General features: G+C 53.9%; 1 protein-coding gene across 3 annotated transcripts in view; it reads left to right on the forward strand.

Moving 5' to 3' along the window:
- SLC39A11 (solute carrier family 39 member 11) overlaps positions 1 to 25,269 on the forward strand; it is a 79,981-nt gene that overhangs the window by 34,319 nt on the left and 20,393 nt on the right. For all 3 annotated transcript variants that reach the window (XM_051797745.1, XM_051797746.1, XM_051797744.1), the window contains one exon: positions 10,100 to 10,270. In XM_051797745.1, the coding sequence (XP_051653705.1) occupies positions 10,100 to 10,270 (171 nt within the window). The remainder of the gene's footprint in view (positions 1 to 10,099; positions 10,271 to 25,269) is intronic.

Raw genomic sequence — 25,269 nt, forward strand, 5'->3', positions numbered from 1 at the left:
TCTGCTCCTTCTGCCATAAACTCCAGGCGTGGCTCAGATCCTTCTTTTCTTTTGGAGGTGGATTTTGGGGTGGTGTTTGCTGCCCTCCCCCAGCTCCGGGTCTGTGCCGGGCCGGGAGCAGCCCCTGGGAGATGGGGTGATGGTGAGGAGGATGCTGGGCATGGCTTGGCCAGGGCTGCGTCCCCTCTGTGGGGGCAGGTGTTGCCAAAACACCTGGGAAATTTGCAGCTCTTGGTGGAGGGCTCGAAGTGAGTGCCAGGGAATCCCAATGGTCCCTGACCCCCCTCGAGCCATCCTGGATATCTGACCTGGAGCCAAAGGCTGGAGCCACACTGCCTGTTTCTGCTTAACTCTGCCAGGGACAGGAGTTCTCATTGTGGAGCTGTTCATCCCAGATCCATAAATCAGAATTTATTGCAGGAGGAGAGCCCAGACCCTGAGCCAGAGTCTCATCTCCCAGCTGGGGCTGTGGCTCAGGGCTCTGTTTCACCCCATCCTGCTGTGGCCAAGCCCTGTGTTTGCTGTTCTGGTTTTACCCAGGGGACAATCTCAAATAGGACCATTACAAATGTGACAGTGGGCTGGGCAGTTCTGCCCACAGGAGAACAGCACTGGGATCCTGCCATGAACGTGGGAAGTGACTTCTGCTTGTCTGACTCAGTTCAGGGCTCAGTTCAAATCCGTTTTCTCCCCCTTTGGTGTTTTCCTGCTGCAGCAGGTACCTCTGAAGTGGGAGGGGTGGAATCTCCTGCTCTCCTTGCCGTGGGTTTTGTTGGCATCCAGCCTTTCTGGGGGGCTCAGGGAGGGGATGTGAGGTTGACTGGCCATGGCAGTGCCACTCCTCTGCAGGCTGTCCAGGTCTCCTTCCATCCCCCAATCCCTTTGAAATCTGGTTTGTTGGCAGAAATGCTGTAGGTCTGCTGGAATTTGTTTCTGAGGACCAAGGGGGTCTGTGTGTGTGATCCCATCAGGTGTGTGATTTTTGTCTGTGACACCAGTGGGGTATCCCCATCCCACTCGTCCCCACGGTGTGGAGGATGATGGATTGTGCTCCTGGAAGCAGCCTGATGGTTTGGTTTTGCCCAGAGAGTGGGCAAAACTCCAAAGTGTTTGTCCCTCTGGAGGGAGCTGGGGTTGACTGTGTGAGTCCGAGGGCTGAGAACAAAGGAGCACTTTATTTACTTTCCTCGGAAATCGATTACTGGTTTCATTTTGCTGGCTCTGGGAGTGGCCCCTTTTCCCTGGCGTGTGTTTGGGCTGATCAGCCCTGACAGGCACAGGCTGGGAAGCCACTGCTGTTCCCTCCTGCAGGGCTGTGGTGGGCTGGGGATGACAGTGGGAACTCCAGATGTGTCTCTCCAGATGTGCTTTTATTCCAGAGCACGTGTGAAACTGCTGAACAGCAAATGCAACCCGTGACTTGAGGAATTCCCTCTAGGAATTGGCTTGCAAGGAGCTGGCGTGCAGGGGGAAGAGATTTTTAAACTGCCAGAGGGCAGGGTTAGATGGGATATTGGGAAGGAATTCTTGGCTGTGAGGGTGGGGAGGCCCTGGCACAGGTTGCCCAGAGAAGTTGTGGCTGCCCCTGGATCCCTGGAAGTGCCCAAGACCAGGTTGGAAGGGGCTTGGAGCAAACTGGAATAGTGGAAGGTGTCCCTGCCCGTGGCAGGGGGTGGGACTGGATGATCCCTAAGGATGATCCCATTCCAAAACCCATTCCATGATTACAGGCACCGCTCCACTGGGTCACTTCCATCTCTGGTTAAACCTCTGGGCTCCGATGCATTTATTCATTGATTTTTATTTTCAAACTAATTTAATTAAAGCGCAAAGAGAATTTCTCCAGCCAAAGCCACCGTGTCCTCTTGGAACGAAAAGAGGAGCGGGTGACTTTGGATAGTGGGAATGAGGGGGGGAAAGAATAAAAGAAACCATGGAGAAAAGAACTGAGCAGCTCATCCTGTGCCTGGTTTGGTGCCTTGGAACTGCTGCAGGGAGGTGGTGTGGCAAAACCCGAGTGGGAGTAACCCCTGTTGTGTTCTGCTCTCTGGGATTCCGACATCTGGGATGTGTGACTGTGTTTGTACTGATACCTGCTCCTGGAGATTTCTGCTCCGTGGATCTCTGTATTTTGATTCAGCTCTAATTAAAAAAAGACAGCCAGGAGAGAAGGGTTCAGGGGAGACGCGCCGGGTGTAACGTGGCAATAAGTGGATTAAATTCCAGGGTGTGAGGAGTAGGGCAGTGCTGGAGCCTCCCTGGGAAGGAGGCACGGCTGGATTGTGTGCAGATGTGCCTGGGGGTGCCAGGACAGTGCCAGGACCCTCAGGGATGGCACCAGATGGCTCTGCCAAGCCGTGGCTGTGTCACCACGCCGGGGCTGCTCGGAGGGGATCGGCACCAGCTCGTCCTCCCAGCTCCAGGGTTATCATCCCTGCTGCTGCTGCCTGCTCCCTTAATAGCTCCTGGTAAAAATCCCAGTTTTCTTTTCAAGTGGATAACGAGAGTGTGGTTTTTCCCTCCCCTCAGAGATTGGCTGTGTGTGTGATCCTGCTCAGATCAGAAGCTGTTCCCTGCCAAGGATCGGAGACGCGAGCGTAGCTCAGCCCTCGGAAACGAAGTGATTAAATTAACTCGGATGTGTAAAATTTCAGCATAAAATGATTCAGCGAAGCACTTTATCTACTGGGAACTCTTTAAAGTGCTCTTGGAAGTTAGCAGGAATTAGTTTGCTTGGAAGGACCTGGTGCATGTAATTACCTCGAGCGTCGTGCCGCTGCTCTCGCCCAAGAAGTTAATCTTTAAACACGGCAAACGTGGAGCAGTGAGGTCAGGGAGGGCTTGGACATCACTCCTGCCTTCTGCCATCGGGAAACCCGTGTCACCTGAGGGACCAGCAGCACCTTGGCCATGCTGTGTGTGGCCAGCATGTGCTTGGCTGGTGCTGTGTCACCTCTGTCACTTGGGTTGTGGTCCTTCACTGGGAGCAGCTTTGGTGGCACCATCACCACGGGGTTCTGAGCCTTACCAGGGAGAATTCCCAAGGATTTCTGGGGCAGGAGGGTGCAGTGATGGGGTTCAGGTGGTTCCCAGTGCTGGGATCTCCCTCCTGAGCATCCCCCTCCCACCGTGGGTGCAGTGAGGGACCCTCCTCTGGCAGACCCTGCTCAAAGATGTAGCCATTGTCCTCTACATCCTCATGGAAGATGAGGGGTTTGCTGTCTGTGGGAGTGAGTCTTTGTGGCTCTGGAGGAATCAGGTGCTGGTTTAATGCATCCAGTTGAGATTTCCAGAGGGTTGATTTGTCTGGGCCAACTTTGGGCAACTTGTGCTGTTCCTTCCCTTTATTGCATTTCTCTGACACTTTTCCCTCTGAATCAAGAGCTGCATTATGGATTCATTTTCCCATGCAAAAGTGCACCCAAATGCATGCTGGCAGCTCTCTGGGATGACAGGAGCTTTCCTGGGTGCAGGAATTGAGTGGCAGCTACAAGGATCACCTTGTAGGAGAGATAAAGAGGGGCAGCAAGAAGGATCTGAGCATCCTCTCTGTGTCTGTGTGGCTCCTCAGGCTGCTGGGGCATAATTTCTCATGAGACACGATGATGGATCACTGGAGCAGCTGGGGAGATGTTCTTGCATCAGGATCAAGGTTTGGGTGGGCAAAGGTGATGCTGGCAAAGTCAGGAGAGTCTGGGCAGGGCGACAGGCAGCACCCAGCAGCAGGGATGCTCTGTGTGGCAGGAAGGAGCCACCTGGGTGCTGGTTGGCACTGGGAGGGTGCTGGGTTGTTCTTGGCATGGTGTCTGAGCTGAGTTTGGGTGTCAGAGTCCCCTGCACTGGGTGTGGGTCTGGGGGAGCCAGTGGCAGTGACTCTGAATTCACAGCCCTTTGGGAGAGCTCCTGAGCAGCCCGGGTGAGTGACGGTGCCTAACAGACAGTGAGTCATGACACTTGATTTATCTGCCTCGCTGAAAGCCTGAGCAGATGCAGGGACCTCTCTGAGCTGCCAGGAACGCTGGAAAATGAATCTGTGGCGTATGGGGGGCTGAGGTTGTGCCAGCAGGACGGGGCTGCAGCCACCACAGCCTGCACAGGGGGTCAGGAATGTCCCATCCCCACTCAAACCCGGGGTGGGGTGGTGGCTCTGCGGGGGCTCCTGGAGCATGGGAAGCCTGTGCTCTCTGCTCCGGCAGCCTGAGCTTTGCTAGCAGTAAATAAATGCTATTTTTAAAAGTAAATCCTTAGTCTGACCATAGTTGGGCAGCTCCTCGGAGCTCCTTTTTCAGCGTTTTTGTCCTCCCCATTCAGACTTTGTGGGAGCTGAGTTCCCCCTGGCTTTGGGGACTCCTTCACTAAAAGAGAAGCTTTTCCCTTGGTGGTTTTCTTTCCAGCTCCGGTGTGATCTGTGCTGTCAGAGCATCCCAGGACTCCCACCTGGCTCAGAGCCTGCGGGATGCAGCTCTCCCTGTCCCTGGCTGCGAGGGGATGGAAGTTATCCCATAAGAGGTGCTGTGCTTAATTACTGGTGGTAATTAAAACCTCTTCTGGAGGTGGGAGATAAGAGCAGCGTTGCAGCAGATGCTCACTGACACCCATCTGCTCTTTAGCATCCCTTCTGTGCTCCCTGAAGTTCCTGCTGCAGTGGGAATAGGAGGATGGGGAAAAGGAGGCTGTGAACTTTAGGAGGACGAGCTCCCACGGAGAATGGGAGCGTGCACTGTGGGATGGGCACTTGGAGAGCAGTGGGACTGGTGCCTTCAGACCAAGTGCTGCCAGTGATCCTTGGAAAAGACCTTTGAAAATGGGGAAAGATGAAGGAAGATGCAGGTGGTGTCCTCGGAAGGCAGAGTGTGCTACTGCTGTGGTGTGATGTTCCTTCCTGGGGTGGTTCCCCTCTGTCCCCCATCCAGGGTCTCTCCAAACCTCTGGAGATGCTTCACCTGCCTGGTGCTGATTCCTTTGTGTCACAGTGAGAGGTGGAGCCCGGGGGGGTGTTGCAGGGTGGGAGCACTCTGGGCCACAGGGATGAATCCCAGCGGCCACGACACCTTCCTTACAGCTGCTCAAAGCTAATGGAGCATCCAGGGTTTATGGAGAGGAGCAGAGCAGGGAAAGGGGGCTGGGACTATTGAGCCTTTGGGAGTCTGAGAAATTTCCTGAGTAATTCTGATTTATCTCAGCCCTTAGGGACGAGAATTTCACCTGCAATTATTTTCTGTTCCCCGGGAAGGGATGTCAGCTCCTCGTGTTCGCATTTTCTTTAGGAAGTTGTTCCTTCTTCCCTTCCCCACCCCAGACAAGGGTCAAACCAAGCCTCTCAGCATTCCTGGTTTTCCTAGAACAGCTGTAAATCAGACTTCCAGCTGCCAATGAGCAGGTGCTGGCAATAAGGACAGTGGGGTTTGGGGTGGGACTTGGAGGAGCCGAGAGGAATTTGGCAGCAGGATTGCTGGAGCAGTGGCTGCTGCTCTCCTGCTCCCTCCAGGTGCTCTGCTGCTACCTGTGGTTTGGGCTGCTGCCCTTCCAGAGTAATAATAGTCATACAATATAAAAGTATTTGATGCTTTTCTACCTTTCCCATATTCCCGTGTGCATCAGTAGCAAACAGTTGTCACAAGTTGCCGTGGAGCAGCAGTTAATCATCGATTGTAACGAGTCTATTGTGCATCCACGCCTGGCACTGCCTCTCCTTCCCTTCTCCCACACTTCAGAGCAGGGAGCTGACAAATATAAACAAGGGTGGCAGCTCATCCCTTGGAAGTTTGAGCCTAAGGAAGAATCCCTGGAGCCCCCGGCGCGAGACTCGCGTTGCTGTGGGAGCCTGGAGAGCCTGTGGGCAGCTCCAGAGCCCTCCCTGGGGAGGCAGAGCCTTGTTGTAAGGATTTGATGGGGAAATGGATGGGGGAAAGACGGAGGAGGGTTTTGGAGCTGGAAAGGATTTTCCTTCCAGCACCTTCAGCCAAAGGAGGCTCCAGATTGTCATCAGTGTGTTTGCTCCGGCTTGGAGAAAGGCAGTTCTGGGATGCTGCCCCGAGAGAGAGCCTGTGCCGAGGGTACTGGCTCCCTCCTGCCCCCTGTGCTGTCTGGAGGGGGGGTTTGCAGCTAAGTCGAGTCTAAGATGGGTCTCAGACCATCTAAGAGGGGCTGCACAGGCTCCGAAGCTTGTGCCGAGGGGGATTTGAGCAACTCCACTGAGCAGCTTGGGAGAGAGAGGCAGAGCCAAAGCCAGGCTTAAGTGGGGAGGAGAAGAAGGCTTTAAAGCAGGTGTGAAAAGCTGGAGAGCTCCATAGACTGTGGTTTGGATTCGGGAGCTGAAGGAGTGTGGAAGGAGGGGTTTTTGAGCCCAGAGTAAACAGTGAACTCGTCTGTTTGTGCAATAAAGCTGAGCTCACAGCTAATGCAAACAGTTTTCATTAAGAAATAATCAAAAATAAAAAGCCATTTCACATGCTGATAAGAAGCCAGTTGGTTTTTATACTTCACCAGCAGTTTAAGCCATGCTTAAAGCCATTTATCTTTCTCCCAGCGCTGGCTGCAGAGGATATGAAAAATGCAGCAGGCCCCACATATGTAATTAAACTTTTGGCAGAATCTTTGCCCTGCAGCTTTACTAAGAAATTCAATAATGATAAATCGAGTAGAATATAGAAAGGACTTTTTGGGAACAAGATTTAAAATAATGTATGTGGCACAGACAGTTATTTGCCACATAATTGTCTTGGCAACGTTCTCACGAACACCCTGTCTGATGGTGTCAGCTATTCTTTACAAACCACCCCTTGTTCTGCTCTTATCACCACTCCAATTTGCTATTGAGGCTTTCCTGATTCCCAGCCAAGCCTGTGTTTAGCTGTAATTGCTGTTTTGTCCCCCTCAGCCTGGGTGAGATGCAAGATTTCAGGCTGGGTGCTGTGTTTCATTTCTGGGTACTGTGTTTGGTGTGACGGTTGTCCTGGTCCCCTTTCTGATGCTGAGAGCTGAAATCATCACTCCACTGTAATTATCCTGTATTTTTTGATCTTTTCCAACAGCAGTTGGAAGTTAATCCTGTCACTTGACCAGTCTCACTGTTCTTTGTGACACTGCTGGGGAAATGATGCCGGATTTGTCTCCCTGGTTGGTGTTGCTGCCTTTATCCTCTGCTAATGCACCAATAATTTGTAGTAGAGGCAATTTTGTGTTCAAATTGTCCACTCAAAACACCCTCAGCACTTTCCCTATAAAAGCTGCATCGCTTCTCTTTACTTCCCACAGATTTTCCCTGTTTGGTGCTGGCAGGAGCTGAGCTTCTCACTCCTGTGGGCACCGCGGCATCTCCCTGTCCTTTGTCACTGCTGTCCTTGGAGGGGCTGCCAATATGCTTGAAAAAGGCTATTTTTCATCAATTTTTTCCAATAGTAGCAAGCAGACTAGTTGTAAATACAATAATGATGACAAAGGTGTCTGGCAGAAGTGAGGTGGGACTGGACACCTCAGCAGGTGGAAGGTTAAGCAACAGAGCTGGGCTGGGCTTTTGCTTTCATTAACTGGCTTCAAACTGAAGGAGAGCAGGGTTAGATGGGATACTGGGAAGAAATTGTTCCCTGTGAGGGTGGGGAGGCCCTGGCACAGGTTGCCCAGAGGAGCTGTGGCTGCCCCTGGATCCCTGGAAGTGTCCAAGGCCAGGTTGGACGGGGCTTGGAGCAACCTGGGCTAGTGGAAGGTGTCCCTGCCCATGGCAGGGGGTGGGACTGGATGAGCTTTAAGGTCCCTTCCAGCTCAAACCATTCCAGGATTCCATGATTGCATGGAAATCTGTCTCAGCAGCCCTGGCTGTCGGGGCGTTGGGGTCCCTCGTGCTTTTATCACACACTTGTTGCTTCCTCTAAAGGCAGAAACGCTGCTCTGGTCACTTGAATGTAAGTTCTTGTCTCTAAATATCACATAATCCATTTATCCTTCTCCCTGGAAAGCCTTTGATGCTGGAGGGGGATTCCTGCCCTGCTCTACATCCTCAGATGACCCTGGTGTCTGTGCAGGGCTCAGGCTCTGCAGGGAATGGGGGGCTTGGGTTGGTCTGTCATTCTGTCCAGGCCGTGGGTCAGCGCTGGTGGCCAGGGCAGGGACAGCTGAGGATAACACTGTTTGTGGGGCCAGGGAACATGTGCCAAGCAATTAAATTAGTCCAGTGGTCTGGTAGAAGGAGGGAATTTCATCCCTAAGTGCTCCAGCCTTGGCTGCCCCTTTGCCAGGGGTCTCCCGTGCCAGCGTTCCCGCGGTGACTTGGCCGAGCTGCTCCTCGGATCTGTTTGTCCTTGTGTTGTTCAACACAAATATTTGTCTTTGTCCCCGAGGGCTGGGCTGGAGCTGAAGCTCTGCCACCAAATGTTATTGACTGGGCTGGGATCTGGGGACAGAAAGTGTCTGGCTCCGGGTGGCTCCCGACAGGGACAATATTTATCCGGGCAGCATCTTGCTGTGTTTGCAGAGTGCTGGGGGAGGTGGGAGAGTGGCTGTTTGCAGCCCTGGTGATGCCACCCAGGGATGCTCCTGTGGCACGGGAGGTGGCAGGAGGGAATCCACCTGTTCCTGCTGCTGCCCAGTGGGGTTTTAGTCTTTAACCTGTTTTTTTGGTACCAAAAACCGAGAGGACGTGACCTTGAGCTGCACCAGGGGAGGTTCAGGTTGGACATCAGGAGGGGTTTCTTCACAGAAAAGGTTGTTAAACGTTGGAAGGGGCTGCCCAGGGAGTCCCCATCCCTGGGGGGGATTGGAGGAATGATTGGATGTGGCACTCAGTGCTCTGGGCTGGTTGATGAAGTGGGGATTGGTCACAGGTTGGACTTGATGAACTTGGAGGCTTTTTCCAACCTTAATGATTCTGTGAAAACATATTAAATTCTTGGTTTTATTCTCTGTCTTGCTGAGGACCGCTCTGGGAGGCCTTCAGGTGTGTGGGTTTGTGTTCCACCTGGCAGGATGCAGAGTGTTGCTGACACCTCTGCCCTGCCAAGGTGACCCCCCTCACTTTGCACGGGGCCCTCTGGTGCCCATGGTCTTAATTGGCTCTGGAAGCACATGCTGTGCAATGTGTGATGTGTCAAAGGGACAAGGCAGGATGGAGGGGGAGGCATTGGCATCCCATCAAAATGATTTCAAACAGCTCCTTGCACTGTCCACAGAAAAAACCATCTTGGAGCTGGTGGGTCAAGGGGCAGGAGAGAGAATTAGATAAACCTAGAGGGAGATAATTATGTTGTCTAAGTGTCAGATCTGTGATATGAAGCCATAGCTGTGTGAGGCTGAGGAATTTGAGCTCCTCATTTCTTGGCTCCTCTGGCCCTTGTTGTGCTGAGGGTGAGCAGTGAAGGGCTTGGGGTGTGGGGGGCTTGTGGTGCTGCCTGGTGCTTGTTCCTGCCCTCTGAGCCCTAATCTGGGCTTGGGGTTTTGTGGTGTGGTTTTAAAGGACTGGTTGAAATAGAGCCTGTGGTAATGGCCCTGCTGGGAGCAGAGGTCTGGAATAGGCTGGAGTCATCTGGTGACATCATAGCAAATGGCAGCGTTTTTCTTAGTGGAAGAAATGACCCTTAAATACAGGTCAGTGGACCCCTTTGGTGAGGGGGTGAAATGCAGATGCAGTGCTGTGGATCAGCATCATGCTTCCTGCATCAGAAAGGCAAGGGAGCTGCAGCCCTGCCAGGGCTGGGGTGGGGTGGGGGACGGTCTCACCGTGGGTCCTGGCAGCTCTGTCCTCATCGCCCTCACCCCCCACCAGCCCCAGAGCTTGTCCTGCCAGGTCAGGACTTGGCAGGGTGTGAGCCCAGGGTGCTGCTGGGGAGCCCTGCGGGACCAGGAGCAGCTCCCTGGAGGAGGAGGAGGGGGCAGAGAAGGAACTTGGGCTTTGCCTCGAGGTCTCCATGGCCCGTGGGCTCTGCAGTGTGTGTGGGAACCCCCCACCCTACCCTGAAACCAAGGGGACAACACACCCCTTCAGCCCCGCTCTGCTCCCTGTTATTCCTTCTCTCGGCTTTCTCCTTCTGGGAGGGGGGGCAGGAGCTGCCAGGCTGTGTCCGTCTGTCCCTCTCAGCTGACCCAGGTGTTTTTCTGTCCCCCCCAGACAAGGGTGAGAACGGGGAGCCCTACCAGAGGAGGAGAGGTGTGGGGTCCAGCCTGCCCGACGGCCCCCCGGCGTTCCCGGTGCCCAGGGACGGAGCCTCCACGCCCGGCAGCAGCAGCTGGAGGCGGATAATGCTCATGATCCTCGCTATAACCATCCACAACATCCCAGGTGAGCCCTGTCCGTCCATCCATCCACCCATCCCCGCTCACAGGCAGGTCAGAGCCATCCCAGGGGGATCACACGGTGCTGCCACCCTCTCTCCCTCCTTTCCCTCGCGGGTGGCACCCACTGAGTGGGTGCCTTTGGACGGGATCTTGTTCCAGATCTTGTCCTCCTGGTGGGGCTGAGCCACGTGAGGTCTTGGCAGCAAAACTCCACACGGGGAGGGGACTCAGGGGCAGTCAGTGGGCTCAGGGGGAGCCTTTGGTGCCTTGAACATCTGGCTCGTGCCAGCCTGTGGTGGGCGAAAGCTGTGAATCCCAGGGGTATATTGAGGAAGGTGATGCTGTAAAGACAACAAATTCTGGTCTCTTTTAGTTTCTCCTCTGGTCTGCGAACCAGCAAGAGATGCATTTTACAGCGCTGTGTCTCTGCAGGAGGATGTACAATTGGGGTTTATTTTCTTCTTCAGGGGAGGGATTTGGACAATAGCTGGAAAATTTGAGTCTTGGCGGGCTGTGTCCTGCCAGGCTGGGCTTTGTGTCCCAGGAAGATGCGATAAAAGGCTGATGAGATCACTTTGTGACAGCTGAGGATGTGCCACTGCTTTGCAATTCTTGGGGATGTTGAAAGTCATATAAGGCAACCTTTTCCAATGCTTCTTTTCTGCTCTCCTCTCCCTCCCTCCTCCTCCTCTTCTCCTTCCCCTCCCCTTTCCTTTCTCTCTTCTCTGCTGGCTCTGCCTGGCTCGGGTTGGAGCTGGGGTTGGGGTGGGTGCAGGGGGAATAGGAAAAAGCTTTTCTGCATAATGTTGATCTGTAAATCCGAGGAAAAGCGCTGAGTGCCCTGGGAAGAGCATGTTTTCTGAGCATGGCTCAATGGCAAGGAGGTGAATGTTGTCAGGGTGGGAGCTCCGGGCTCAGGACTTGCTTGATCCACCAGAGCCAGGGTGGGAGGAGCTGCCTTGGGCTGTCACCCCGTGCTTGGTGATTTTGAGAGTGACTTTGACCCAGTGCCATCAAACATCCGTCTGAAATTCCATGGCTGGATGGTCTTCCCGGGTGAGAAGGCTCTGTTACATCCACACATCCCGTGTTTCTGCCCTGCCAGGGCACCCTGGGATCGAAGGAGTCAAAGCCAACACACAGTGAGCTCTCGGCTGCTCGTGGGCGTTCGCTCCCTCAGCACTGAGAGCTGCCTGGTGCTCGCTGGGCTGGGGGCAGGAATTGCTGCCTTCCAGCTGGTTACTGACTCACAGCACCCTTGGGTGCTCCTGGCCCCACCCTCAGGGCATCCAGCTGGCCAGGGTTTCCTTATCCTGAGAAGGCAGCTTTGCTGCAGCTTTTTGCATCACTAGCATAGGCTATTTCTGTGCATTAACCTGCTTCAGTTTGTCAGCAGCAGCAGCAGCACATTTGTCCCTTCTCATCCTTTATTCCGTGTTAATTATAGGTAGATAACTGATGTGTGGTCCAGCTCCACGTGTTGCTGGGGGAGGCAGATCCCTGGCAGACAAGGCGAGGAGGGAGCTTTGAATTCCCCACACGCAGAAAGGAAAGGAAGACGTTTGTACTGAGCAAACTGTAATTGGATTTCATCCCTCAAATGATGTGTCTGGGAGCCAGGGTGAAGAGCCAGGTGTCATCTGGCTGCTGGGCTGGGGATTCCTGTCTGTCACCAGCAAAGAGAGAAAGTTCTGTAGAGCAGGGAACAAAGTGTCACCCGTGGAGGGAGGTTAATGGTGACATGGCCCTGGCTGCCACAGAGATGCTGGTCTGCCCTTTCATTGCTCCTGCAAGAGCACAAAGCCACCTTGGGATGGTGACAGACAGTTTGAAATTCTCTCTTTCATCTTAAAGGTCACAATATTAAAGCTTAATGCCCAGAGAGCTGTGTGAGCAGTGGCTCAGGCGCTGCCTGGGGGCTCAGTTCAGTGGGGATTCTGTTCCTACCAATCCTGGTCCCCCACGTGCCCCTCCTGCTCTTTTCCTGCCTTTTCAGCAGCCCCACGGTGGTGCTGGGTGGGTGACAGTGGCTGTTTGTGCCCAGTGGGGCCACTCACCAATGGCAAAGTCCTGACTGACATCCTCCTCTCAGTGGGGACATGCCCAAAGTCACCCTGGGGTTTGGAGTGGCAGAGGTTGGTTGTGATCCTGTGTCTGCCCTCGTGCTCCGGAGCCCTTCCCGCAGGGCACAGGGTGCCAGCACTGACTGCACCCCCAGACATAACTGAGATTGTGAGTACATCAGGAGCTCGTGGCCAGCCCTGCTCTTTACCAGCTCCCTGCTCTTTCTTGCATGAAGCAGGTGCTGGTCCAGCCTCGCTGAGCAGCGATTTGGGGCTCAGCTTTCTCTGAATTCCTTCTGCTTTCCCAGGAAAAGCAGCGGCGGCGCTTCTCGGATCCGCCGTGGCCCCTGATGTGGAGCAGGGTTTGGAAACACTGTAATGCTCTCCCTCAATTAGCAGCCCTGCCAGAGGAAAGGCTGCTATAATTAGCACAGACTCCTGCAGTGTAATGACACCTCGGCTGTGCCTGTGCTGGGGGAGGAGGGAGGTGCTGAGCTGGGATGTCAGGGATGCTCCTGCCACGGAAAACCACGCTGTGCTCATCAGTCATGGAATGCTTTGGGTTGGAAGGGACCTTAAAGCTCATCCACCCCCTGCCATGGGCAGGGACACCTCCCACTAGCCCAGGTTGCTCCAAGCCCTGTCCAACCTGGCCTTGGACACTTCCAGGGATCCAGGGGCAGCCACAGCTTCTCTGGGCAACCTGTGCCAGGGCCTCCCCACCCTCACAGGGAGGAATTTCTTCCTAACATTTAGTCTAAATTTTCCCTCTTTTGGTTTAAAATCATTCCCCTTTGTCCCATCACTAACTACCTGTGTAAAACGTCACTCTCCATCTTTTTTATAAGCTCTTCAAAGGAACATAATCCTTTGTAAGTACTGGAAGAAGCACTGAAAGGCCTCAATCGGATCTCTCGAGAGCCTTCCCTTCTCCAGCTTGCTTTGGCAGAAGCACACAGCTCTGGTGTTTGCTCTGCTTCCCTGTAAGCTCAGGGCACTCACACAGAGGTTGTCCAGGTAGTTCCCAAGGGTTTTCTGTACCTTCATAAAACTCCACATCCTTGGCAATGCTCTGGTTGCCTCAGTGAGGGAGGTGCAGCCGGTGGGGTGTTCCACGTTCACCTTGTCGGGTCTCTGAGCTGCCCAAATGCCTCTGATGGGCTGGAGCTGCTCTTGCTCTTCAGGATTGTCACACCTCAGCCCAAACTCTACCTAAAGTCCCTCTGTCTGGTGATTAAAGCCCTTCAAGGACTGGCTTCCCATCCCTGTTCTCCTCCCGCGCTGGTAGGGAACGGGCTCCCCCTCTGTTGCCAGAGAATTGTTTTATTGACTTTGATCCCATTTTAGGGATGAGCTGGTTTTGGTCTTGGCAATGCCTCTATCTTTGGTTTCAGGCTGGAAGCAGGTTGCTGTGGGGGTGAGATAATGGAACGTACAGCCCAAGCTCCCGCAGTCGGTTTGTGTTCCGTGGGCTCTGCCGGCAAGGCAAGGTTGGGGAATTTGCTCCAAAGCTGGGAATGCCAATTGATAATGACAGGAGATGCCAAACTGCAGACTCTTCCTGCTCATTAATATTCATATATGCTGGGTTTAGTAGAACATTAATTATGTATTTAATCAAGCCCTGTTTATTCTGGTTTATCTTTGTACCTTGGGTGGCTGTTATGCTGAAGACTTCAGATTAATTAAAATGTTACTGGTGTATCACAAATAACAATTAGTGAGGTGTGAGCTGAACAGCCTTTCTCTTTGTGCTTGTTTGGGAGGGGGAGGAAAACCTGGCAGGGTGGGGGATGTGGGTCCAGAGCTGGTTCCCAGGGAACTCCTGGAGGGATCTGCTCTGCTCTGGGCTGAGCTGGGGGTGTGCAGGCAGGGATGTCCCTACTGTGGGATTCTGGGGGATCTCCCAGCATGGAGATGCTGCAGGAGCCCCTAATGCTCACACTGCTCCAGGAGGGATGGAGGACAGGCCCAGGGCTATGTTCTGCAGCTGTCTGTGGCAGAGAGGTGGGGAAGGGGTTACAGGTGCTGGTTGTGTTGATGCCCTGCCTTGCTTTCCTCTGGCTGTTGGGAATCGTTTCTGATCCCCAAAAACCTCTCAGCTGACAGCAGGGACCTGGCTGGGATCCCACCCACTGCACTGGTGCCCCATCCCTGCATCACCCTCAGAGCACCCCCGACAGGGAGCATCCTCCTGGGAAGGCAGCAGGGCTGGTTCCTGCCAGGCATGAGGTGATGCTTCCAACCACCCGAACGTTGCCAAGGAAACCTGAGTTTTCCTGTTCCTTTGTGATGTGCTGGGCAGAGCCGGGTGGCCCCAGACCCCGGCACAGGCTGGGAGCACATCCCGGGAGCTGCGACAGAGCTGGATCATCCTCTGGGCTCCAGCCTTCCCCTCCTGCAGGAAAACCTCTCACTTTTCTGTACTCAGTCCAGTCCCTCCGTGTTTGCTCTGATGCTTCTGCCTCAAGTGTCACCATCTAACAGAGGTGTCTGGGAAGGAGCTGATGGAACGTGGCAGTGGCGCTGTGCACGGAGTCACCGGGTCACGGGGAGAGGTGGCTCTGACGTCCCCTGCTCGCCCCCTAAATCTCACATGGCTCCACCTGAGGCTTTGTCTCCAGTTCCCGCTGCCAGAAACCCATTAGCAGGCTAGGATTTATTTATTTTTAATGAGGAGGAACAAAGTGAGGAGCAGGATGGAGTGTGTGAGCTAAATACGGAACAGATCCCGGCTGTGGTGGTGGAGGTGCTGCAGGAGAAGGGGGGCACGGGGGGTGTCACTACGTGCAGGAGGGACAAAATGTTAGAAGGAGAAACTTTTAGGTGGTGACAGCTATGGGAAGGATGAGTGAGACTCCTGGGAAGCTGCAGTGGGTCAGGGGGAAGGTTCCTGCACCCCCCAGGTGGAGCATCCAAGTTCTTTCCCCTTGGAACTGCGCTTGGAGGTGGCAGCAAGAGGCTGAACCCCGGGTTGGCACTGGCACCATGCCTGGCATGTGGTGGGGTTTTGGGGGTCCTCCTTCTCTGCTTGCCCAGGAGGGAGAGGTTTAGCCCCAAAACTTGAAGGTCACATTCTGGCCAATGCTTGGAGTGAGGGCCAGGGGAAGGGACAGCTGGGATGGGTGTGGAGCAGAGGGTGCAGGGTTTGCACCCTGCCCGTGTCCCTGTCACTGCTCTGGCATCAGGCACGGCCGAGTCCTTCACTCACAGTGGCAGTTCCTCGTGCTGGTGACAGATTTAAGCCAGGCACCTCCTGCCCATCCCCGTGGCAGCTCTGTGACACCCCTCTGTCCCTCCGGAGTCTGGCAGCAAGTGCTGCTGCTTTGTTTGATCCCGAGGAACGGGGGGATGGAGGGAAGGCTGTACCAAGGGATGGGAGATGTCAAATTGATTTCAAACATGCTCGTTTGCAGCTTCTCCTGGGCAGGGGAGCGGTTCAGCCGAGTGCCCTGGGGATGGAGGGTGTGAGACCTGCCTGCCACCCTCTGCACGGTGGCATTTGGCTGGGGACAGCCCCGGGAGTGACAACTGCTGCCTGGATTTGGGAGCTGCCTGGACACTGGCTTGTCTTTATGGCTTCTTGCAGCTTTCCCCAGTTTTACTGTGTTGTCTGTGTCTCCTGCTTTATGGCTGTCTGGGGGAGGAGCAGACAGGCTGTTGTGGTGCTGGCTCTTGTCTGACGGGGGGGTTTGTGCCAGGGGGGTCACACTGGGATGGGAACTGAATCCCTGAGCTGGGGGGGAGGCAGTTGATGGGGACCCAAAGTTGTCACCCCTTGGCCCTGTCCCCTGTTGTGACCATGTCCAGTGATGGACAGTGATTTAGTCCCATCCTTGGCTGTGCCAAAACCAGCTCCTGGCACTGATGAAGGTGTGTGATGAAGGTGTGCAAAGTGCTTCTTGGTGTGGGCAGCTTGTGGAGACATGTCCAAAACTAAAGGATATCTTCCCAGTGGTGAGGGGGGAGCTCCACAGGGAGGTCTGTGCTGCCCCACGGGCTCTTTGTTGTCTCCCAGGGGAGCTCCCTGCAGTGGTTGAGCCCAGGTTCAATGTGGTTCCGAGGTGGGATGTTGGATGCTGCAGCCTTTTAAACCTTAAACCAGCCAATAAGATTCAGACAGAGCTTGTCCACCAGTACCAAGAGCTGCTCCCTTCTCAGGTGGAGCAGATACTCACCTGGTGGTGGATTTGAGGATGGGAGCAGGCTGCCTGTTGCCTGTGGAGGGAGGGGGTTGTGGGTGGCGATGGGAGTGCAGAGGTTCCCTGCTGTGCTGGCAGATTGGTGTTCCTTGGGAGGGGGTGATTTCCAGGCTGGTTACTTTGTCATTAGCAAAAATTGATTGGATTCATCCTCCCGGGACAGGCGCTCCCCTATTCTCAGCCTCCCAGGGGAAGGCTGGGGCAATGAGTGTGATATTGCATCTCAATTATAAAGAGAAGTGATTATTTTTATGAATATTCTCCGAGATCCATTAAAGGCTGGGAACATTCATTTGGGATGATGGTGATTTTTTTTTGTTGTCGTTCTGTTGAAATTGAGACTGTTTTACAATTGTTGTTACTTTAATAAGCATTTGGGAACCCACTGGGGGTCGGCAGAGCGTGAGAACGGGAGCCATTTAGCTGTGCCAATTAATCTGTGCCTCGTCTGGGCGATGCCTCTTCCTGGAATTACAGCATCCCTCCTTTCCCTGCCACTTGTGCTGGCGGCCTGGCTAGTAGTGGCTATTCCTGGGCACTCCTGGAGCACCTTGGGTTCCTACTGAAAGGTATTATTTTTTAGTAAGGAAAAAGAGGAAAAGATTTCCCTGCAGCTTTCATTCCGTGAAAGGAAGATTCAGGTAAGGGGAGGTGTTGGTGGGAAGCACGTGGGACAGCAATCCCATGGAGCTTAAGGGGAGCAGAGGACCAGCTCAGAGAGATTTGAACAGTCAGGAATTTTTCCCGGTGTTTTGTGCCCCCCGGGGAAAAGATCCATCTGGGACGTGGCTTCCGTCTGCTGCCCGTGGCATCTCCGGCTGGACTTCCAGAGGGACCCTCCGGGCAGGGTTGTGTCAGGGATGAGTGGGGATGTTGGTAGTGCTGTGGTGTGATGGCTCCACGAGCAGCCCAGGGGAGAGGAGGAAGGTCAGATGAGATGCAGCCGAGGAGGCAGAGCCGGGTGCTCGTCGCCGTCCGGAACATTCCTCACGGCAGCGACTGGCGGGATCGGGAGGAGCCTCGTGGCTCTGCCAAAGGTTGCCTTAACCTTTCATTAAACCTCCCAGTAATTGGTGCCTCACAGCACATATTTTGACATTTTCATCCATTAAGCACCTCGGTGGATGGAAATGACTTGCTCCCAGTCGTTAAAGCTTCCCTGCAGGGGGTGGGAAGTGTGGGAAGGCGGTGCCAGTCCCGGTGACATCCCCGGCTGTGGGGGATGCTCCCAGGCTCTGGGCTGCTTTTGGCTCCATGGCCAGCGGCTCGGCTCCCTCAGCACTTCCCCGTGCTCCTCCTGGGCAGGTGGAAGCTGAGGCTCTGGCTCTGGGAGCAGGGACAGCCTGCTCCCAGATGGAAAGGTAATTCCATGTCTGACAGGGGCAGGGGTGGGAAGTTTCCCTCTGCAGCCTGGGGGGTGTCACAGCCCATCACACTGGCACTGTTAGAGGGAAGCAGAGCGTGGGGTCCGTAATGCCCCTCTGACAGCAGCTCATATGTCAAAAACTCATTTGGAGGCAGACACTTGGACACCAAGGGAGAGCTGATAACACACAGTTATCTCTGCGGCGTCGCTGGCAGTCGGTGATCGCTGTTTTATAAGCAGGAGCAGCCACAAAGGTGACAAAAGCCAATTAAACCCAGGATTTTCACCAGCTGGAATCGAAGTCTGCTGAAATGTGCATGTTGGAAGCTCCACTGCTTTCCTGTCCCCACCAGCTCTCACAGGTCTGTCACATTAAAAACATCGGTGAGCGCTGGGCTGAGAAACCATTTGCGTGCTGGAAATGAAATATTAAATATCTGTGATGGATTCAGGTGCTGTGGGGTCAGGGAGAGCCCATTTCCAGGTCAGTCACTGCTTCTAGATTAGTTCTGGTTTGTTAATTTGGGAAAGGGTTTTCTTCTTCCAGAGAAGCATTTCCATGATGAAGGAGCTTTGGGCTGTTGGGCAGTGACTTTAATTCTTTAAAATCAGGTGTAAAGTGCCTTGTCAGCTCCTGTTTAGCTGGTGCAGCCCAATGGATTGAAAGGAGGAGAAAAGTGGAACAGGTTGGGATGTAGATTGTCTGGCTCCTGTGGGGTAAACCAGGAGGAGGCATTAGGGGAATTTGCTCCTGCCTCCCAAATTCTGTTTAATGCCCCCAGTCCCTCACAAGGCCATGGGCTTCCCTTGGGCTGCTTTTTTCCCTGTATCTCTTGCCATGAGTTGCCCAGTTGTGTCACATCCTCCTGGATTTGCCCTGAGCAGCTGGGGCTGCTCCCCCCTTTGACTGGGCTGGTTGCACTGGGTTTACTGGTGGGAGCGCCCAGTTCTGGAGGCTTTTTTTAGGCAAAGCCCCTGGGAAATTGCCTGGGACAGAGAGCCCAGGGTCAGGCATTTGGTAGCCCATTAGGACTTAAAATCCTCTTTTACTGGGTCTTTAACTCCACACAGCAACGTTTAGGGACATGGCTTAGTGGGGGCCTTGGCAGTGCTGGGTTAACATTGGACTCAGTGATCCCAGAGGACTTTTCCCACCGAAATGACTTTATTCTGTGACACATTTGGGTTCTCTCTGTGTCTGTTCTGCTGTCAGGCACTGCTGAGCTGGGAATTGGAGCTGTTTGCTTTTCCAGGTGATGGCTGGTTTGACCCCATCATCACCTGCCTGCTTTTCATCACCTCTTGCACAACCCTGATGGGACCCAATCCCAGGAATACTTGGAGGCAAAGCTGCACCATTAGTTCTTATCTTTAGTTGAGCTGTCTGGGCACGTCAGAAGCTTTTCAGGTGTTTCACCTTCTGTCAGCTTTGTGTTTGCACCATCCCAGACGTGCAGTGACCCAGACCAGGGTGGACAGGGCTTGGAACAACCTGAGCTGCTGGAAGGTGTCCCTGCCCATGGCAGGGGATTGGAAATTAGAGGGTCTTTAAGGTCCTTCCCAACCCAAACTGTTCTGTGATTCTCATGGAATGAAAAAAAAAGTCTCTCTAAAATGACTTTCACCTCCTGCTTGCTCGTTCTGTAATGGTGGGCACCTAGAAACACGAAAATCCCTGAAATCTGATAATCTCTGTGCCTTCCTGTGCAGTAATGGCAAAATGATGTTTCCTGGAGGGAACTGGAATTCAGTCTTGAGGGAAAAAACTATGAATAGTGGCAACGGGGATGTGCTTAAACTCTTAGAGAAATACAAACCTCATTATGGCAAGATTAATTTCCCACTAGGAACTTAACAGCTCTTCAAAGAGCAGGATGAATAATTGATGTCACGTTGGCATCTGTAGTACCTTCCTGGAGGAAGCCTGTTCATTTGCTGACCCAGGAGAATTGGCTCCATCAATCCTCCCGGGAGGAGAGGCTGTCACTGCAGCTCCCTCAGTGCTGCTGCCAGGCTGGGGGGGTCCCAGCTTTGGGAGGGGGGTGTGGAGCACTGAGGGATGTGCACATGGGGCAGGATTGGGGCAGATGAGCCCAGCAGGGTTGGTTCTGGTTGATCAGAGGATGCTTTCGGGGCGAGCGGGCCCGTGCTGGTACCCACGGTCCTGTCTTGCTTTGGGTGTGCCTTAGCTCATGGCAGGGGTTTTCTCAGCATCACCCACTGTCCTTTCCTCACCAAGAAAGGCATTTCCTGCTGTGGAATCCATAATTCCTGCTATTTCTTCCCAAGCTCTGCAGGCACAGAGCTGTGCTCCCCTCACCCGCCCTGAACTCTGATGGCCCCACAGGCAGAGCTCTGGTGTTTTGAAGATGGGAGGCTTTGATAAATCCTGCTTTTCCTCTAGTTTTTGCCTTCTTTCCAAGCCCAAGATTTTGGCTCTGTGATTTGTGAGTTGCTTCTCATTTTATCATCTCCATGAATCCTCCTCCTCCTCCTCCTTCCCTGCCGTGCTGCATCTCAGAGGAGTTTCCTATGAGGGTTTTTTAAGGCAAGTTTTCTGCAAGGATATTTTTTAGGCAGAGACACCCCTGGGTGGGTGATGGGTGGGCTGTGCTGCTGGGACCCTGCCAAGCACATCCTCCTGGAGGGTGGGAGGCATGGGATCAACTAAGGGATAACAGGTCTGTGTTCCCCTCACTGCCATCCTAACCTGCTTGTACCTCAGGAGAAGGACAAAACCCACCCCTAAACCCTCTGATCCCTGATCTTTGTGGTGTTGCTGCCTGCAAAACACACGTTACAGTGATCCCAGATAAGGGATCTGCGATGATGTTTCCTTTATCCCTGAAATCTTGCCTGTGTGGTGACAACCTGATTTGGAGAGGAAAAAAAAGGATTTTGTGTAGTGGATTCTGGTTTTTGCCATTCCTGTAGGATATTTTTTCTAAGCAGTGCCTCTTTCCTTGATCTTTATGGCAGATGGGAGTCACACAATAACGGGGGTTCATTTACTCACCACTGTAATTTATCAAGGCCCCGAGTGGTGCCTCCTATTTATGGTTTGGATTTCCAGGGATTCTGAAGGGCTTTAATTTTCACTTGGTTTTGTGAACAGGCCTGTTCTGAGGATTACAAGAGGCTTCCCACAGGGGCTGTGAAGCTCATTCCATGCTCCAAACCGGAGCTGGCGAGGGCAGGATCCCACTGAGCCCTGTGAGCCTGGGCTCGGGGTTTGCTGGAGGGTTTTCCTGGCTGTTGATCCAAGCAGAAGGCTGTGATCCCTGCCTGGCTCCATAGGCTGCCCTGAGTGGGATTTAAAATCACAGTCTGCTTAATTTCAGCTGTTCTTGCCCCTTGCCAAGCTCGGGCCATAAGGGGGAGGTTTGGGGTGGAATGAGCCAGCTCTCGAGTTGGTCTTTGAACTTCAGGCTCGTGTGGCATTTGCAGTGGAAGTGCTGGGGTCCAGCCCTGCTGTGTGAGCATGGACATGGTGCTGCTCCACTGATCCTTGCAAAATAGATATTGGAGAGCAAAGAAACATTGTTCCCTGCTCGGGGCAGCAGCAGAAGGTGGTTTCAGGCCAGGGAAGGGGGCAAAACCAGATTTCAGACCAGGGAAAGTGAAGCAGCTTCCAAAGCAGGAGCATCTCCTGGGTAAAGCTGTCATTTTTGAAGTTATTTCTGGATTTTGTACATTGTCCTCGTCCAGGACTGTGGTGTCAGGGCTGGTTTGGATCTGGCAGCACAGAGCTGCATCCAGGTGCCCCAGGACCATCCCACATCTCCCTCCTGCGCCAGCAGAGCTCTCTCTCACCCTTGCCAAGGAGAAGAGCTCCCTGAAAAGTGCAGCACTTGGCACTTTTTGGGCGAGTCCAAAGGCAGGACACGCTCCTGGAACCCCGAGCTCCTCAGGGATGCACCATCTCACATCCCCCTGGGGCTGCAGGGCTTCAACCTCCCCAGGAACATCCCAGCACGGAGTGGGAGCACGCAGAGCTTTCCATGCTGAGGGGGAGCAGATGGATCAGTGCTGGGCCTCATCCCAAAGCCCATCCCAAGCAATTCCTGCGCTCCTGTGGATTGGAGCAGACGGGAACACTGTCACTGTCCTCCTGGCTCAACCAGACGGAACATCTTGTGCTGTTCTGCAGCTCTGCTGATGGGGCACTGGAGTGAAATTAAAGTAGGAATAAAACCCAGGCTATGACAGCAGGATCCACACATCCCAGTCCCCTCCATGTGCTGGGGATGAGCAGGGGGGGACCTGGGGACCTCGGGCCAAGTGTGAAGGTGTGGGAGGCTCTCTGGGAGCAGCGTGTCCCTGTCTCTGCTCCCTTGGCTGATGTGCTCTTTGCCAGCTTTTCTTGAGCTCTGGGAGTCTCTCCTTGGCTGCTCCAGTCAGTGCTGCAGCTGTCAGGTCACCCTGGGTCACCTCTGCCTGCCTGAGGTGCCCTGACATGGCTCTGTGCCCATGGAGCTTTGTTCTGCTCCTCTTCCCATGGTCCTTCCCTCTGCACCAACTCCATTTTTCTGTGGTGTTCCCTACTTTGCCCTGCTCCCCTGTGGTCTTTCCCTCAGCACTGACCTCTCCTTGCTGTGATGTTCCCTCTTGGCCTTCCCTTTCCAAGTTTGCCCTGGTCAGGTGTGGATGTGAGCTGTGCTGTGTAAGGAGACCTGTGGACATCGTGCTCTTGCCAAACACATCCTGCAGCCGTCTGGCAGCAGCCCCTGCAGTGTCTGCAGTGACCCTCCAGCACAGTTATTGCTTTCAGCTTGGAGGGTTTGAAGGGCTTTTTTTTCTTTCCTTGGAAAACAAGCAGGGAGGAAAATGGCTTTGTAAGGAGCTGAGAGGTGTGGAGCTGATCCCCGAGTTAGCTCAGGATTAGTCTGATCCCTGGGTAAATGCTTTATCAGGACAAAGTGTCTTGAATTGCAAAGCCAAGGAAGCCCAAGAGAGGCAAAATCCCTTTGTTTAGGTTAAATAGAAGCATTTTCCTGACAGTGGCTGAAATTGGTCATTTTTCTCTGCCTTTGTTCTGCCAAGAGGTGCCCAATGAACCCCCAGCCTGGTGCCTTCTCCACGGGAGCTCTCCAGACAACAGGGTCGTGTGGAGCCTCTCCAGCTCTGTCACCGCTTGGAAGGGGGACTGAAAGCTGCTGAAATCCTTGGAAAAAACCCCTCTGACATGGAAAGGTTTTACTGTGGGACATGGACACGTTCCTTTCACCTTCTTTCACATCCTAAGCTTTGGCCTTGCAGAGTGGTGGCCCGTGGTAAATCCTTCAGTCACTCGGGGTTACCTGGGAATGATTTAGAGGGGATATTGGGAAGAAATTGTTCCCTGTGAGGGTGGGGAGGCCCTGGCACAGGTTGCCCAGAGAAGCTGTGGCTGCCCCTGGATCCCTGGAAGTGTCCAAGGCCAGGTTGGACGGGGCTTGGAGCAACCTGGGCTAGTGGGAGGTGTCCCTGCCCATGGCAGGGGATGGAATGGAAGGAGATGGCCTTTAAGGTCCCTTCCAACCCAACCCATTCCATGATTTTATGGCTCTGCTTCTCTCTGCCTCGCTCACAGTGGTACCAAGAACCAGGAACTCCCCAGGGCTGTTTGTTTTTCCAGCTGATGCCTGAGCCTGCAGTGGTAAGAGCTGCTCTCCCATTCCCATCTCCAGTGACCTCATGTCCCAGTCAGGCATTTCCAGAGCCTCCAGCACAGCCTGTCTCTAAGTGGCTGACGTGGAAGCATTAACCTTTCTCTTTTTGTGTCTTTTCTCACCTGAAGAAGCCACTCGGGCTATTTATAATTTGAGTTTGTGCAGAACACCCAGGAGAGGGGCTGAAGGAGGGCTGAGCTGGGAGCTGGGAGTGTGGGCACACTTGGCACTGAGCTCTCTGTGCTTGGTTTCCACGTGGATCCTTGTGAATCTGCTCATTTACCTGCAGAGCAGGGTCCTTTTGAGGTGTGACACCTTTGAAAGAGGCTGAACCTGTGCTGTGGCAGCAGTGAAGTCATTGTGGGATCTTGGCAGGCTTTTTGAAATTCAGTATTTGAAACAAATCACAGCACTGGGCCAAAAGCATCACACGGTAGCTGCTGCATATAATTAGAGGTTTTCCAAGCATCCAAGGTGGTGGGATGTGCTGTGTCTGCACTGCCCATGACTCCAAACTTCCTTGGCCGTGCTTTGCCATGGGATGCTCCGGGATCAGCAGCCCCTCGGTTGGTTTGTGGTGCTGCTGCTCGTCCTGCCCCAGCTCTTGTGGGCTCTCCTGGGACGTGGGGCCATGGAACAGCCCGTGGCCAGAGGCTGCTGTGTCCCTCCTCCTCCCTGTGCTGGTGAGTCCCCCCGTGCTGCAGCTTCCACCCCGGGCTGCTGCTCCCCCTCCGGCTCCGCAGCTCACTACGCACCATCTGTGAGGCTGATTCCCCTCATTTGTCTCCACGTGGATGTGAGTTGTGCTTCCATTAGCTGTGGCTTTCTCATTCCATGAGTCCCACCTGGCAGCAGGGAAGGTGTTGTGGCTTTTCCCCCCGGTCAGAGCTGTTTTTGTTGTCACACAAACGAGCGTTCTAACGAGTCACGATGAGTTATGAAAAAGGGCTCTTTGCCCTTTGGCTTTTGCTCTCTGGACAAGTCACACTTGAAAAGGAAGCTCTGGGAAGAGCAGTGCCAGCCCCATTGGTGTGGAGCTTCACGACATGCCCGGAGCTGAACTGCACACAGGCATGAGATGTGTTTATAAGGATCTGCCTCCCAAAGTTTGGCAGAGCAGAGCCCTCCACAGCCACCACCACGGGCACCCCCCACCCTGCAGGGCTCAGCCCCTGCCCTGGGTGCTCAGCCATGTCCCAGGGGGGTGGTTTTGGGGCAGAGGGAGCCCTTTGCATGAGTGTGTGACTCCCCCCAGGCCCTGTGTGTTCCCCACGTGCCGTGGTCCCTCTGGAGTTATCACCAGAGGTGGGATTTGGGGCACACATTGGGATCTCCTTGCCCTGTAACCCTGTTCATAGGGCTGCTGGCTGCTCTGTTTCCATGCTGAGCCTTGGCACAAGCCTTGGATCAAGGCTCTGAGGAGCTGTTGAGTGTTCAGTTCGTGCTCAGCCTGGACTCGATGCAAATCCGTGATTATCCAAGTTAGTGCTGCTTTTTATGGTGTGTTTCCAAGGCAACTGGAAACTCAGAAGACCACAAACACACACACACACATACACACACGTCCTCTTCATCTGAGACCTCATCCTGTGGGACACAGGGAACACTCCAGTGACACTGGTGGAGTTTGGGTTTCCTTTGCTTTGGGGACTGTCCCCAACAGGTGTTGTGTCATTTTGGGGCACAGGGAGACCAGAAAGCGGGGAGGGGACATTGCTGGA

This window comes from Manacus candei, unplaced genomic scaffold (genome assembly GCF_025592945.1).
Source record: "Manacus candei isolate 608988 ecotype Guabito, Panama unplaced genomic scaffold, ASM2559294v1 h1tg000047l, whole genome shotgun sequence".
Lineage (NCBI taxonomy): Eukaryota > Metazoa > Chordata > Aves > Passeriformes > Pipridae > Manacus > Manacus candei.